This window comes from Eleutherodactylus coqui, chromosome 7 (assembly GCF_035609145.1).
Source record: "Eleutherodactylus coqui strain aEleCoq1 chromosome 7, aEleCoq1.hap1, whole genome shotgun sequence".
NCBI classification, from domain to species: Eukaryota; Metazoa; Chordata; class Amphibia; order Anura; family Eleutherodactylidae; genus Eleutherodactylus; species Eleutherodactylus coqui.
In genome coordinates, this window is record NC_089843.1 from 124,149,685 (window position 1) to 124,167,393 (window position 17,709).

The following is a 17,709-nucleotide window of genomic DNA, read 5'->3' on the forward strand; positions in this document are numbered from 1 at the left end:
TAGAGCTGTCTGGAGTAACTTATTCTTCTCTTCTGTTGAGATAAACATTCAGGTACAGACAAGCCTAGCATGCATACTTGGTGGAATCCGTTGAAACTGCTATTTAGCTGACATTTACCTAAGGTGTATTGCTGGCTTAACTGTTAAAAGCATTTATAAATTTTCACTTAAAGCATGCCTAACACTTCAGAATAAGCTGCCATATGCGTGTACATGAGAAATCATACTATGTCTGGCATCTATACTTCTTGCACCCTCTATGTCCCCAATTATTCCTCTCTGCAGAGTGTCCATCTGATTCTCAATTTTCTCAGGACTGGTGGAAGGAGCCTGGCTGTTGTGCTGTGTTCTATATACTGGGGCAAAGAGAACTACAGATCCTGGTCTCTAACTCATGCAGAAGTGTACAGCATTATTGAGCAGTGTACAGCATTACTGAGCAGCGTACAGCATTACTGAGCAGTGTGCATGTAAATAAAAACAGCAGATAATTTACCATTAGCTCCTGCAGGCAAATCTGCGCAAGTCTCTCCCTCCCCTCCTCTTTATGCAGTTTAATGAACACTAGAACTCATACTCTTCCTGCACATGCTGTCTATGGTCCTCATATCTCCTGTCTAACATTTGAGAGTGGGCACTGGACAGCAAGCTAGGAGGAATGGAGACCCCCCGACTAGCCAGCACTTTGGAGGGATTTTAGAACAAAAACGTAATTTCAGATAAAATAAATAACAGTTTTGCTAATTTTCACACTGGCTATCATATAATATTTAAATGGTCTCTAACTTTTCACACCACTTGTGCTTATAAGCACTTATATGGTTTGATTGTAGGTAGCATCTTCCCTGCTGCTCCTGAAACTGAAGCAGCTGTCAAGAGCAAGTCAGTAATATGCTTAACATACATTACTACCTCCTGGGAGAACAGGCTTCCATATGAAGCTGTTGCTTTTCATACAGGGTATACTGCATACCATACAAAGCAGATCAAAGAGTACAGAATTAAAATAGACATTACCCATATTACTTAATAATGCAATTAATGCATATCAAATTTTCTCTGTATGCAGCCATTCCGAAATGGGGTGGGACTAGAGTTGCCCATACATTAGATGATATATTGTCACCTGGTGACATCATCATTTGTCTGTGGTGAGCCTCTCGGCTGTCCCTCAACATAAGGATCCTTTGTTCTCCTGTTGACATAAACATACACTGATCCAAGCCTGTATGTTTATGGAGTATATAGCAGTCAGTGTATTGTTACCTTTGCTGTGGTGTTAATGGCATTACTGACTAGCAGCCCAGAAAAATATGTCTCTATTATGTCCTTCTACCTTGTCTTTTCCATTTACAGTAACGTGAGATTAATAATATTTCAGAAGTTCTTTTTACATTTAGTGTTTCTTTAAATATGAAAACATCCCAGATATGAGAACTAAATATAAAAGAGGTTCCTCATTTTCCTATGATGAAAGTTTATGTGAAGGGAATTTCCATGCTCAGATTACAGTATAGTACTGTCCTGAACGCTGCAGGAAATGTTTTCTGATAAGGCTTTAACCAGTTCAGAACTTCGCAGTCAGACTGTAACTGTACATCAACAATACATGGCGGAAATGGTGTATTTAAAAAAAGAAAAAAAAAAAGCTTATTTTATGCAAATATTTCAGTATTCTATATTGTAGATTAACTCAGTTAGTATAAGTCATCTAATAATGGAAAATATGTTCCAAGATTAAATACAGACGAGATGTTGCACATACGGTACATTTCCATAAACAAAATACACTGAACACCCATCATGATCTCAATCTAATCTGTAATAATGGAGGGGATCTGTACTTTATATTACTTGGAATCAAATTAGTCATTTATCAGTGCATGGTCATGACCCAAGCAGATTGTTATAACAAATCTCAGGTAATACTATAAGAACATATGCTCTGAAAATATAAGATTTTCTGGAATTAAGTGGTCACTGGAGCCCGAGGCTCCTGGAGGAGTCGCCTAAGTGCCAAAAGAGTTAATGCACATTGCAGTATTATCTTGGTTTTTTTTTGCAAACTGACAGGTTTGTAACAAAACTGCTTTGTGCAATGATCCCTGGGACAAAAAATGTGCAAGACATGTACAGGTAAGGTCACATGACCACATCTGTGCAGGTCCTGAAGCCAGAGAACAGAGCAGCAAGAAGACACCGCAGAGGAAGAAAGCATGGGGCTTGAACTTATTCTAGGTGGTCTGGCCTGGGGTGTGAACTAATTCTAGGTGGTCTGGATTTATTTGTGTTGCTGCAGCGGCTGCTGATGGCTGCAGAAGCAAGGGGCCAAAAATGTCTTGGCACCAAACTCTATAATCGTCAGGAAAACTCATCTTCAGTTGGGCCTTTGTGAGTAGAATGGAAAAGAGAAGGAAAAAGACGTCTACAAATCAGAGAAGACGTCACCAGCGAGTCACTGGATTTCTGGAGAAGAGGTCATCTCTCTCAACATGCCTGTTTTACTAAATATTTGTACTGCAGAAGAAAAAAAAGTACATAGAAAGTCACCATGTAACCCAGGTCTAGTTAACAACTGGGTGTTACCATTTCCCTTGTCAATAGGATGTATCCCTACACAGTCTGATCCAGTCAGCCATGACTGGATGCTATCAATCTGTAGTGGCACAGTCCTTTGACAAGGAAGATGGTAACACCCAGTAGTTAATACTAGCATAGAAAGATTGTGCTGACTATAGACACACAGCAAGGCAGGATAGTAGTATGAAGGGGGGTTGGGCACCCAAGTTTAGGAACAGCTCAAGGCCTGGAGTCTATTTGATCCGCTACTGGGGTTTCCCATATCCTATGCTATAGTATGGGCATTTTTCTAAAGGAAAATATATTGTGTAATTACCAGAGATATTTTTCTGCATGCACATGGCAAATATATTATATGGACAACTTGGGATACATTATTGCATACCTCTTAGAGTTGCAGTTTTCAACACATGCAAGACCATTCAGTCCTAGGCCCAATGTCCACGTGCAGATTTTATTTATAAAATCCACGCGTGGCCCGGCACAGGAGATATGTGCGTCTTGCTGCCCATAGCGATGCATTAGCATTCGTAGGGCAGCTAAAAGAATGCGGATGGGATTTCTTCCCAGTGTTTTGGTCGCACGCCCGGGAAGAAGTCACAAAATGCTCCATTTTGCTGCGGGTCTCCTGTACGGACGGCTCCTGCGGCTTCCATTGAAGCCTATGGTAGCCGTCCGTATCTGCGGCACAGCCGTAGCTATTTTTCTGCTGTGTCACAGATACGCTGTGCACGGCGCAGGCAGCATGCCGAGCGCATCTGCTGGCCGGAAGAAAAGACCCGGCCTGCACTAAAGAGAACCCCACAGTGTCCGGAGAGGTAAGTATAAGGTCTTTTCCCGCTCCATGGCTGCAGGTATGCACAGATTTCACTGCAGGATTCAGCAGTGAAATTCGTGCGTGCAACTGGACATGAGGTCTAAGGGCTCCTGTCCACGGACAATAGTGCATTGCGTTACTCGCGACAATAATCCAGCTGCGAGTAACGCTGTGCACGCTTTCCGTAGCGTTGCTATGGAAAGCGCAGCCCCCTGTCCATGAGCAGAGAATCATAGCGATTCTCCGCTAGCAGGACTCAAATCATGGCATGCTGTGATTTGCCGCGATTCTCCGCGGTGAGCCTATCAGGCTCACCGCAAATGACCTGTCAGTTCTCTCCCCTGCTCCCCGGCAGCGGGCTATCACTAGTGATATTCCGTCTCGCCAGTGATCAGGGGGACTAAAAGAAACAACTTGATGCACCTATAATCACTCACCTTTTGTAGCTAACCGAATTATCATCATATCCTGAATCAAAGAGGCGCAAGAAGGTGAAAATTCTTTCTTCAGCACCATAGCTTCTATTCGCAAGGAATAACTGGAAAAAAAAAAACACATCAATGTAAAACGTATTTGTGTAAATACATAAATTTTGCATAGGGATTTATCTACATTAGCGTCACGTGGAGTAAAAAGGCTGCACAATGAGTAAGTCATTAAGAGCCACGTATTGCAAAGAGAAATATTAACAGAACAATCTTAAGGGGGCTTTCTGGGACATGGAAAATAAATTATACAGGGTTTTAAATAAGAAAAAATTGAATATTTACATATTTCGTCAACTTCCGGCTCCGATGCTGCAGCCCCTGTGCCCACTGCACGGAACCTAGTAGAAGCAGTGGGTGGTCAAGTGCCACTTATTCTGCACATGACCTCTCAGCCACTTACAGGCTTCATTGGCAATTCTTTCATGGCCACTGAAGCCTGTGACTGGCTGTGCAGTCAGATGCACAATGCTTCTTCCAGGCTCTGTGTGGCAGGCACTAGGGCTTCGGTACTGAATAGGGAGCTGCCAAAATAATGGAGTATTCAATTTCTTTTTATTTTAAATCCACATAGCTTTTTCCCCCCCAATGTCCCGGTAAACTCCTTTAAGGTACTTTTACACAAAGCACTTATCAATCAGACAGTCGCTCAGAAAAGTCGTTGAAGCGCATGAAGGATAGTCATTTGTTTGCTTTTAAACACAGTGCACCTTAAAGACAAACTTCAACACTTCATTTATATAGTACTTTAATAGCTTAGTTGAATAAAAGTACAAGGATCTCAGGGACTCTGGAAATATCAATGTACTGTAAGCCAACCGAGACTGACTCGGTGACCAATGCCTTAAAGCAATCTCAACAAAAGTAATAGAAACATTGTTGCAAGAATGTAGATTACACAAGATCTCATACGGTGAAAAACAGAAATGTACTAGTTAAAATATTACTGAAAACATGATAAATCTCCTACGTAAGGGCTTACACCCACTGACATTTTTATTTCTTGCGCTGAGAGAGCGAGTGAAAACACTCGCCTTGCAGCGCAACAAAAACGCTGCGATATCGCCAGTCTGCGGCGATAGCGACAAGTGCTGCCTGTAATTGGCTGAGCGCTCAGACAATCAGCATAGCCCTTTCAGGAGGCGGGGATTTTTAAATTCCCGCCTGCTGAAAGTGCTGGACAGCAGTGCAGGGGAGCCAGCTGGAGGACGCATCTGAGCGGCGGAAGGGTGAGTAAAGATTTTTTTTGTTTTTTTAACCAGCTAGGGATGATTTTCAGGGAAGGGCTTATATTTCAAGCCCTTCCCCGAACATCATGCTGCGGGGGTTGCCACAAAACCACTGCTTTCAATGGGGCCGGCAACAGCTGTGGCAGAAGTCCGCGATATACTCCATGTTTTCAATGGGGCTAGCGCTTTTCTCAACAAGGCAACCATTTACCCAATGTCAGGCCAAACTTAAGGATTTCCCCATTAATCAAACCAAAATAAAAAAGGTTTAGTGACAGCAAACAAGTGACCTAGGATCCATTATACCGACACCTTAACAAGTCTACATGTGATTTCTGTTTTAACTTACTTTGGCACCTGAATCAGCATGTACATAAATGAATCTGCCAGGGATAATTTAGTTATTTCCCCACTGAAGGACTTCAACTTCTTCACCTATAAGGAAACACAAATGTAGAGAGATCACATTAGTCCATGCATATCAATACAGGAAAGGCAGACAGCATTAGCATGGATGGTATCCAGATTAAATGTTAGCAATTCCAGGTGGTTTATTTTATTCCACTGGAAGAAGATCGCTCAATTGTTCTTAATATGAAGGGACACTCCCAGCATGTACAGTACACTAAGCCGATAATAGTCCTTTTAAAATCCCTTTCCCCAAACATAACTCTGAAAATGGTTTTAATAATATGTAAAGACAGCTCTGTAAGGTTATTTGTAATCCCACATGTAGCCAAAGCAGCAAGTTACAACAAGATCAAAATATGTATACATATATACCATGCCTTCATGAAAATGAAGTCTTCAGACCCTTTCAGGTTTTTTAACATTTTGTTATGTTGTGGTCTTGTGCAAAAAAAAAAATTCTAGTTTTTCCCTATCTTTATGCACTCAATACCCTATAAGGAACTCAGTACTTAGGTGAAGCACCTTTGGACTAGCAATTACAGCCACCATTCTTCTTGGGTATGATGCCACAAGGTTTGCACACCTGGATTTGGGGATTTTCTACTATTCTTCTCTGCATTTCAGGTCTCTCCAGAGATTTTCAATTGGGTTCAAGTCAGGCTATAGCTGGGCCACTCAAGGACATTCACAGAGTTGTCTCTAAAGGCCCATTTACACGGGACGAATGTTGGGCAAACGATGCCCGACACTCGTCCCCGCACATACTAGCTCCTGTGCTGTTACACAGGAGTGAGTATTGCTGGCTCGCTCAGCAAAGGGGCGGGGCGGCTGGAGGAGATTTCACTCCTCGTTCTACCCCGCCCCTCTCCATTCACTTAACACAGTGGCCGTTCAAGATTTTATGCAGCGCCTCTCTCTAATATATATAAATAACCCATCTATAAAGCACTCGGTAGTGACCCTTTAACGCACAACGAGAAAAATGCATGATTCTTGCTTGACCGTGCGAACGTCATCACCAGCTCATTCGCGCTTGTGCAGCCTGTTTAGACAGACAGATCATCGTTGAAAATCATTTGGTTCTCATTCAGCGTTTCACATTCCTAAGTGAAACGCGGCGCAGAGACTGTTTAAAGCACAATGAGAAGTGATTTTGATGCCGTCTGAAATTGAACAGCAAACGCAAAGCGAACGATTCTTGTTAGTAGTTCAGCCATTGGCTTGCGTTTTAGCTGAACGATTATCGCTCACTTTTGTTTTAATGATTTTTTTGAACTATAGTCGTTACATCTAAACGCACCTTAAGAATGAATGCATAAAATACCCCTCACAGCTCTGCATTCAGATTCTCATAGCATAGCTGGCAATTAATCCAGGGTTAGTAAATAGGTATTACAGTAAGTAGGCAGCTTATATGTAGAACCATTTCAACAATTCTTTTCAGATAGACTTTAAAATGCACTTAAGTATTTACGAGTTTTTCTAAGAAAAAAAAGTTATGAAAATGAATAGCAGGCTGTTCTCATAAATCAATCAAGCTCATATCAAGCTGAAGTATCTGGTATTCTATAAACACAATTGTAGGCAGAGGGCTCTGCGTGCAGCTATGAGCACATTTGTTAGAGCAGTGATAACAGATGAAGCTGCAGGGCAAGGCAGCTGCCAGCACCTATAATAAAGCTTAATAAAAGCATTTGTATAGAAGGATTAACAAAAGAAATCGGAAATCCCACAGAAATATAGTTATGCGCATCTTGATTCCCTAATTACCAGTAATGCTAGGTATTATTTTAGGTCTAGCCACATTATACCAGGCCTAGATTATGAGTAAATGGATCTCCTTCACTTTTCAGGACTTGTAATAGAAATAGAACCACCAAGATTTTATTTCCCCATTAAATACTAGATACTGGACACACATTTTCTAATCTTTTTTCTGGTTGTAGAGTTTCTTTTTATTCTATTTTCCGTACAAGACTATGATGGTGACCAACTGCAGTGTCCTTCACCATGCACACACACACTGTGGACAGGAGGGGACTCACTGACTTCTATGGGAGATAGTTCTAGGTATGATCAGTGACGTGCGGGGAGAGAGGGTGGTGAGCTATTGCGATTAGTAGATCCTGTGTTATCTATACATCATTTTTTACTGCCTATGACAACAATGAGAGGACTACTGAAAAAGAGACCTCCACAAAACAGGAAGTGTCAGTCTATTAAAAGGCTTGATCACAATGGATGTAAATATCATATTTTTTCAACTCTCCAAAGATGAAGAAACAAGTTCAAAAACTACCGTATGTGCTCACTGTTTATCAATACGCCAAATGAGTAACTATTAGAGATGAGCGAGCGTACTCGGATAAGCACTACTCGCTCGAGTAATTGGCTTTATCCGAGTATCGCTGTGCTCGGGGCTAAAGATTCGGGTGGCGGCACGGAGCGGGGAGTTGCGGGGGAGAGCGGGGAGGAACGGAGGTAAGATCTTTCACTCCCTCTCTCCCGCCCGCTCTCCCCTGCTCCCCGCTGCGACTCACCTGTCAGCCGCAGCGGCACCCGAATCTTTAGCCCCGAGCACAGCGATACACGGATAAAGCCAATTACTCGAGCGAGTAGTGCTTATCCGAGTACGCTCGCTCATCTCTAGTAACTATATATCCATATATTGTCATTATGTTACAATATTTTAGAAATGTTTGATAAAAGTATGTAAACTAATATTAGCAGAGAAGTGCCATTTATTTAATAATAATAATTAGTTTCTGTGCCACCAACAGAATTTATCTGGTCTCAGACAGGAAGGGTGTCAGCGGGAATGGAAACATTTACAGTGGAATGTAGTGACCTAGCAGGATAGGATTTTTCGCACTTACAAATATTGATCATGTGTTAGCTGATACCTTAAACTGGGTACTGTGAAGGTTGGATGAAAGGATGAATATCAAATACGATGAAAATATAGAATTCCGGAGAAAAAGAAATAACCCAATAAAAGTACGTAGAATGTTAAGCTATCCCTCCAAATGACACATTTTGTGGCACGTTTCAAAAAAACCCAAAAAAACTACTGACATAAAGTTGCCGTTATTGAAAACTTGACTGAGTAAAATCCTAAATAATACATGTGCACTATTATCTCTTCCACTGTAACTGTATATACAGTTCCCAAGTTCACTGAACAACAGCCAAGTGTGCTGGACCCTTCTATCAATGGAAAAAGTCACGTCACTAATGAGATCACAGTCTTTATCGCTATTACCTTCTGTGAAGGAGAAGCAGTAACCCTTTACAAGTCACTTATTACACTGTGACAACTTCAAAGATACAATGTATCACATCAGCTCCAAACAGAACGCTTAGGAGAAAAGGAGGAACATGACTGCGGATTAGCAATCTACTGGACATGGATAAACCTCACCTCTTCTGGCTCTGGCGACAGTTTAAGAAGTTCCTGAAGGGTTTCGGAGTCATACAAATCACTCTTCCCCTTTCGGATATCTTCAATGATATGTTCAGCAGACCTAATAGGAAGTTAAAAAAATTAAAAAAAAAGAATATACTTAAAAATCAAAGACTAACACAAATAATGGCTAGTTAGACAACAAAGAACACTAATTTCTAGTTTGCACAAACTACTAAAATAGAACTTACTTTTTGAACTGTTTCAAGAAGATCCCAATATTCATGCTTCGCTTGGAATCCAGAAAAGAAACCTAGAAAGACAGAAAGCAAGTTATATTTATGGAAATGTAAATCCACAATATTACATAAAAAGCATAAGCTTATGTTCTTTGTATTGTGGCATGGCAGCTATCAGTATAGACTGAAGGAATGGTATCTGTAACAGCAGCATGAATTTATTATAACAGCAGTCTACCCTGTAAACAGATACAAGTAACAAACAGATTTCCCTGGGCACCTAACCTGCCATACCAATCAAATAACCTGTGGGTGTTTAACCATTTAGATTCTGCAGTAATCATCGTTTCTTAGCTCTACTCGATTAGGAGACAGCTAGGATCAGTGTTTGCAGTTTTGCTGCCTTGTCTATTCGTCTTAGGCTACATTCACACAGGTCATCCAAAATGAGTTTTTCATGCCGATGCAAGTTTTTTTAAATTCAAAAATGCTTTGTATTGCTTCAGTAAAATAGCGATCCAAAAGGAATCTGTTTTACGCTCAGAGGATCGCAGGAATTTCCTATTGATTTCAATGGGAAACATCACATCACACGGCGAGTTTCGCGCAATGTCTTTTAAGTTCCCATTGAAAACAATGGCTGAGGTGTTCCGAGGGAATGCCAAAAGATAGAACATGCGCTTTTTATTTAAAAAAAAACAAAAGCACTAAACGAAAGACAAGAATCAGTCACATAAATAAGTCTATTCATGCAAGTTTTGTGCATCTTGCAATGCAAGATTCTCACTCGTGTGAATAAGATCTAGGTTACTATGGTGACCACAGTAGAAAAAAAAAAACAAAAAAAAACAGGAAATGCAGGGCAATTAAAAAAGGATGAAAAATGTATGCAGATTGCAAAAATGCACCATGAACACATGGGGGGGGGAGGATATTGCATGTTTTTTTACTGATCAAGAAAATTGCACTTGCCAATATGAGCTAAAATAAACTAAAAACAGGAAAAAAGAATAAAAATAAACACAAATGATGAATTAATAAAAAGATGCTGGTTGTATCCAACTTCTCTGGTGCTACGTGTGCATCCTGTAGACAGACAGGAGTCATTGCGAAAAACTTTGCAAAAGTAACGAGATGTATAATTAGAGAGGTGCTTTTCCTAACAGTAGCACATCACGAGAGCGGTTCTCAGTTATTAGACCCATCACGTAATGGCTGGGCTTGGTAGCATGTCAATAAAAGTCTGTGCTCCTCCCGCACTATCATCATCTTCCTGCTGCACCATCATCACTTTCTAGTAATGTATGTGGAGTCTCTAAAAACAGGTCTTTATCTGGGGCACCAGGACAGCTCACAGGATGTACGTTCTCTATAGAAAACCCTTCCTGATGACAAGGAATGTTGTTTGATTGAGAATAAAGTGACATATATCCAAGACTATTGAATTACATGATTCTCAATCATCGGCTTGCTCCACACAGGTTCATTGGTGTTCTACCATGCTGGACAAGAAGTATCTATTTGTATAGGAAAGGACTGCAGAGTACCCAGAGAAAATCCACAGAGACACAACATACAACCTTAATATACTGCAGGTTTTGAATGGTTTACCTGTAGGGATGAGCGAGTATACTCGCTAAGGCACTACTCGCTTGAGTAATGTGCCTTAGCCGAGTATCTCCCCGCTCGTCCCGAAAGATTCGGGGGCCGGCGCAGGGAGCTGCGGGGGAGAGCAGGGAGGAACGGAGGGGAGATCTCTCTCTCCCTCTCGCTCTCCCCTGCTCCCCGACGCAACTCACCTGTCAGCTGCGGCGGCCCCCGAATCTTTAGGGACGAGCAGGGAGATACTTGGCTAAGGCACATTACTCGAGCAAGTAGTGCCTTAGCGAGTATACTCGCTCATCCCTATTTACCTGTTTTGAGGATAGGTCATCAATATCAGATTGTTGAGGGTCTGCACTCAGGATCCCAGCAAACCAGTTGTCTGAATTTTGGTTTTCACACAGTTTTCTGCTTTAGCGTATTAGGAAATTTTAAAAATCAGATCTATGGTATACTGAAGCACAATTATAATAACTTACTCTATATATACACAGCATTGCCTTTTTTTTTTTTTAAGACTTCTGAAATTCACTTTGTCATGCTGGATAACAGCTTCTGGGCCAAATCCTGACTGCCAAATCCTGACTGATGGAAACCCATTCTTGCCTAAATCAGTGTTGGAGTTTATCACAAATTCTTTAGGCCTCATGTCCACTGCGAAAATAAGAATTAAAATCCGCAGCGTTTTTCCCGCACGCGGATCCGCGCCCCATAGGAATGCATTGACCACCCGCAGGTAGATAAATACCCGCAGATGGTAATTAAAAAATTTCTGGAGCATGAAAAAAAATGCACATGCTCCATTTTATTGCGGATCACGCGTGCGGGAGCTCATAGAGCACATGGCTACATTGATGTCCTGCATGAAAAATAAAAGACAATTACAGGGCATCTGCAGCCCAAATCCGCAGCGGATCTGATTTTCCCTGTGGACATGAGGCCTTAGGGTTTTGGCCACCCGCTTTTTGAGGATTGATTACAGGTTCTCACTGGGATCGAGATCTGGGGAGTTTCCTAGCCATGGACCCAAAATGTCATTATTTTCTTCACAGAGCCATGGCCAGGAATCGCCCCAGATCTCAATCCCATTGAGAACATGTGGTCAATCCACAAAAAGTGGGTGAGCAAGAAAATAAACAAAAATCTAAAAGCACACATATAAACTCCAAGCACCGATTAGGCAAGAATTGGTTGCCAGTCAGGATTTGGCCCAGAAGCGTATATCCAGCCTGCCTAGGCAGATAGCAGAAGTTTTGGAGGGGGAAAAAAAAAGAAACTGTAAATATTGAGTTTTTGCCTAAACTTGATGTATTTGTCAATAAAAAGGTTTAAAACGTATGAAATGCTTATAAAATTGTACTTCAGTATATCATAGAAACATCTGACTAAGACTTCTCTCACACAGGCGATTTTGCCACGTTAATCACGGTATAACACTCCCATTAAAATCAATGGAGCCTTGCAGACATGCACTCGATTGCGGTACTGGACAGGGCTTTCCAGCACCGTGATTTTCGAGCGGCGTCTGTTCTATATTTGGCTGTTTAACGTACCTCATCACCCATCACAATGATCGCTGCAAAGTGCCACGTTTGAAATCGCAGCGCTTTGCCGCATTCACCTGTGAGAGCGGCCTAAAAGATCTAAAAACATTTAGGGCACTCACACATACGTTCACAAAACGCTACTCAAAATCGCAGCATTTTTTTTCAGGGATTTCGAACATTGTTTTTGACCACATTGTACAGAGTTTTGACAGATGTGATGGGGGTTGGGGTGCATTAAAAAAACACTGTACAATAGAACTGACGGTGCTTGAAAGTCTGAGAAGCCCCATTAAAATCAGTGGGAGCATTGCATGCGTTCGGGACAGCGCGATAATCGCGGTAAAAAGCGGGGTGTGCGAGAGTGGCTTAAGAAGCAAACTTTGTGAAAATAAAAGTTTTTTTTGTCAGCCTCAAAACTTTTGGCCACGATTGTAGTCTGGCACCTACTTCTGAATTAAAGTTTGTTCTTTACATTCAACCAAACACATATTTAGTCCCAACTTTATATTTTCCCCGCACGCTGATGTCTAGAGGACAACTTATCTCACTACTAAAAAGACATTCAGTAATGAAGACTCTCCCACAACAAATTAAATTGTTCAACTAAACAATCCTTTCACTTGTACATCCCGGAGCGGGCCTGAGGCATACAGTAGCAGCGCTTCTCGGTGGAGTCACATGTCATTGACGGATGCCAAGGATAACACAATAAACAGTAAATAAACACTCAGGAGAACATCCGTGTCTTGCACAGAGGTTCAGAAAACCAGCTCCTAGTTCAGACTAGGTACACACTGTACCGTTCATATAGCCATCATCAATAGGGTGAAAGTCACCGCTGTGCCAAGATATAAAGCTGACCTTTCCGTAAAACAAAGGCAGGATACACTAATATTCTATTAAATTGTAATTCTATCGCTAACTCATTTTTCTGGTATGAAAAATATTCCGATGGAAAGTCCTCATGAACACCCATATCAGTTGGCCACCACCAGGCTATTATACGGGTATATCCACATGCAGCTCCTCAATGCCCAGCTATACTGATCTGGAAATATAGAATGCATGATAAACCATGTGAAGTCTAGTGCGTCTGGTCTGATCCCAGACAAGAGGTGCTGTAGCACAAATTGATGAAAAAGGTAAAGCTGGCTATGATAGAAAGTAGAGATGAGCAAGTATACTCACTAACGCTAACTACTCGAGCGAGTAGTGCCTTAGCAGAGTATCCTCCCGCTCGTCTGTAAAGATTCGGCTGCCGGCGGGGAGATCTCTCTCTCTCTCTCTCCCCCCTGCTCATCGTCGCAACTCACCTGTCACTTGCGCCGGCAGCCGAACCTTTACAGACGAGCGGGAGGATACTCGGCTAAGGCACTACTCGCTCGAGTAGTTAGCCTTAGTGAGTATACTTGCTCATCTCTATTAGAAAGCCATCAAGACTCAAAATGCACTGCAGTTTGCTATGTAGCCACAGATTGGTCAGAGTGTCCATCCTGACCCCTATTCACTGCTGAAAGCAGCTACAACGGGCATGTAAGCATCCGAACTGAACTATGGAACAAAAGAAGAAGCAATGGTCTAATAAATGATGCTATCTTTTACATCATATGAATGGCTGGGCACATGTGCCTCACTTACCATGGGAAGAGATGGCACCAGGATGCATGATGGCAAGAACGCAACCGAAAGGAGGTAGTGTAATGCTATTGGCAACGCTCTGCTGCAAATCCTTAGGTCCTGGCATTCACATGAATGTTGCTATGACAAGTACCACCTACCTAAAACGTTGTTTTAACCAAATACACTCTTTCATGGCAGCAATATTCCCTAAAGATAGTGGCATCATCCGACAGACTGATACACCTTGCCACACTTCAAAAATTGTTCATGAACGGGTTGAGGAACAAGGTGTTAAATTGAGATCTGGGAACTCTAAGTCCAATTCGATTGAGGCTCTGCGGGATGTGCTAGGAAAGCAACTCTGATCCATGAAGGCCCATCTCCCAATTTACAAGGCTTGCAAACTAATTATAAACACATATACATTAATTAATTTATATATACACACACACACACACACACACACACACACACACACTATATATTTTACACATGCACACAAATATATACAGACACACACATTATATATAATATATATACACACACACACACACACACACACACACTCTTCCTGAATCTCATTTGCATCAAGAATCCTTTTTAAATCACTAAAGCCACACCATTCCATCTATGTAATATAGAAGACATATTGTAGTTGTGTCCATTACACCAATGGCACAAGATTGAGTCTTCCCAAGGACTATGCAAAGAACCAAGGGAACATTCATTACATTGGGAGGAAAGGAGATATATACAAATATATCAAGAAAGGCTTTTTACAGTTCTAGTAGTCAAAGTCTGGAATGCCATACCCCAAGAGATAGTAATGGCAGGGACAAGGATAGCATAAAAAGGGCTAGATGCTTATCTAATAACTAATGACATTGAGGTTATAATTAATCTTGCAAATAAATGATGTATTATGGATTCAAAAGGTTGCATGTGATGGGCCATGTCTTTTTTCAACCTATATAACTATTAGAAGTATCTGTCCTGCATTTTCTGTTATTCTAAATGCTGAATACTACTAATTCAGTTTTAAAGAATGCTGCAGCACTACAACTCCCATCATCGAGAAAATACTGCATCATAGATGCGACACCCAAACCTGACATTTTATAAAGTTCACCAAAACAAGTTAGTTAAACAGCCAACTATGAGATACAACAGAACACTGTCCATGAAAATAACATGGCTGGCACTTGAATGCCCAGTTGGCAATCATATACCTTTTTGAACTCCCCTATTTCTATATAAGGAGGGTGCTACCTACCTACCAAAAACCTCCAGCACTCAAAACAAAAAACAAAAAATTATAAAATCCAACCGGTCTTTATTGGCCAATTTATAGATTGCAGGGGGTTCCTGATAAAACCTAATTTTCACAAGTTTTAGGTAACTTTTTTTTCCCCTTAAACAAGGTAAATAGCCAAGGGCCACCTAATAAGAGTAGGCAAGTCTTCACACATTCCGTTCTGAGGGCAGCGGCATCATCAAATATACACATATTAACTCAAGGTATCTTTGCACAGAGCAATTGTCACCTGAATTCAGGCGATAATAGTCCCGTATACATGGGGCCACCGACAGGCACAGTGCGAGAAATCCCTCACTTCTTAGAGTCGCTTGTTTGTTTTTTTTAGCAGAACTAAAAGCCAAGCGACCATCAGGTTGTGCAAACACTCCTTGTAAATGGAGATGGGTGGCCAGAACGATCCTCGGCTGCTCCGCTTCCATTCACTTGAACAACCATCACTCCCATGTAAAGGCCCATTCAGACCCAACGATTCTCGCGAAAAACAAAAACAAAAAGAATCGCTCAAAGCCATTTTATGGGTGACAATCGTTGGGTCTAACTGCACGGACATTGTGCAGTTTTCGTTAATGAGTTGTTCATCGTTGTCTTTCAGCAAGCTGAAAGAGAACGATGAGCCTCATCAGGACTACGCGCTGAGTTCTCAGCGGAATACTGCTGATACTATTGTTTCAGCTGCTATCCCACTTGTAGAACACAGCCGAAGTATGCAGAAAACAGTGCTCCAGCTGTGTTCTGCATACCCCGCTCAGAGCGCTCAGCTGTAGACAACAGCTGTATGCAGAAGATAGCAGTCCTGCTTGTCTTCTGCATACAGCGTGAGCTTTCATCTACACACTTACGCAAAGTGAACGCTCAAAACTGTCACTCATACTTTCGTTTGAGTGATCATCTTGCCATGTAAATACACACAACTATAACTGCTCATAAAAGGTCTTTTGAGCGACTTTTGAGCGATAATCATGGTGTCTAAATGGGCCTTAAGACACATGAGCGACAGTTGGGCATCAGTCTGTAGGACGGCTCTCAGGCGTTTGTGTGTCCGACAGTCATCCTGTGTAAAGGTACTCTGTCACTAATGTAATTTGTCCCCATTATAACCAGATTAGTGCAATAACCAAGCTATTTCAGCTCTTACACTGGTCACAAGACAACCAAAACCAGTGCAGAAAGTTTGCTGCATATAACAAACTAAAGACGGCATGTTTTAAATTTGTCAAGCACACACCTGTTACCATCCTGTAAGACGGTTTAATAAAAGAGGGTTAGGGCCCTTTTACACGGAACGATCATTCAAATAACTGTTGAATCATGAGAAACCAAAGGAAACTTTCAGTGTAACGATGGCCAACAACTGAACGAGGATTCATTGACTTATTGTTCATTTCATGCAGGCATAAGAAGCATCATTTTCCAGTCCTTGTAGGTAAAGGCGATCGTTTGGACATTTGCAAACCATTCTCAGGAATTTTCAGACTCCCGACAGACTAATAACATACTGAGTGGAAAAATGTAAGACCATTATCTGCACTTGTAAAGCAACCGCTTAAAAGCAAAAACAACCCGTTCGTTCGAACAATTAATTGCTCCATTTAAAGGGCCCTAACAGGAAGGCATTCAGAATACATGCGTCAGTCGACTTTTAAATGGGCATCTGGTGACACTCTACTAGTTTATAGCGACCGCTTACAAAAGCAAGAGATGAGAACAAATAGGATGTTACAAAGATTTGTGAACGCCCATGGAGGTTCACGCTCATTGTTATTTTTTTAAAGTTTTTCCACAAAGAAAGGTTTATTGCACATTTACTGGAGGACAAGTTATGAGGAGTTAAATGACTGAACTGGCTGCTATTACCCTAGTAACATCCTGCAATACTTATGGGTCATCAGCGCACTACAAAATGTGCAGCCAAATAATAGGGACAGCCACGTTATAAGAGAACACATTACACTGGTGACAAACTTAGGTCACATCAAGCAATGCAACAAATAGTTATCTGCACACAAAATACAGTATACAGATGAGAAATCCACCCAATACAAGAGGATGATAGTGTTGTGATATGCCCAATGCAAATCTTGCGCACTCTAAAAATGGACTATAGCCCTGGAATTGCCAAGAAGTATCATGCCAGTAGAGTTAAGATATGATTATTTCTCAGAAAAACATCTCTCATAACTACTGCAAAAGAGATGGCAACATCAACTGCGCAAACTAAAAAAACTAATTATCTAAAAAAAAAAAAAGGGGGGGGGGGGGGGGGAGATAACTCAGACCGCTATAAAGTTTTATATATTTCTGGAGAGGGGAGGGGGGGAAGGGAGAGGAGGGGAAAATCGAGTAATTGTCCTTAGCGGGTATGCTCGCTCATCTCTAGTCATTAGCAGAATAGAAAGTATGGGTAAAGGCCCATTTACACGTAAAGACAATCTTTCAAACGATTGCAAGATTGACAGTT

General features: G+C 41.5%; 1 protein-coding gene across 3 annotated transcripts in view; it reads right to left on the minus strand.

The window, feature by feature from the left end:
- Positions 1-17,709, minus strand: part of FHDC1 (FH2 domain containing 1) — a 57,146-nt gene that overhangs the window by 19,663 nt on the left and 19,774 nt on the right. For all 3 annotated transcript variants that reach the window (XM_066573637.1, XM_066573636.1, XM_066573638.1), the window contains exons 3-6: positions 9,177-9,238; positions 8,944-9,046; positions 5,461-5,546; positions 3,835-3,935 (exon numbers count right to left, since the gene is read on the minus strand). In XM_066573637.1, coding sequence (XP_066429734.1) covers positions 3,835-3,935; positions 5,461-5,546; positions 8,944-9,046; positions 9,177-9,238 — 352 coding nt within the window. The remainder of the gene's footprint in view (positions 1-3,834; positions 3,936-5,460; positions 5,547-8,943; positions 9,047-9,176; positions 9,239-17,709) is intronic.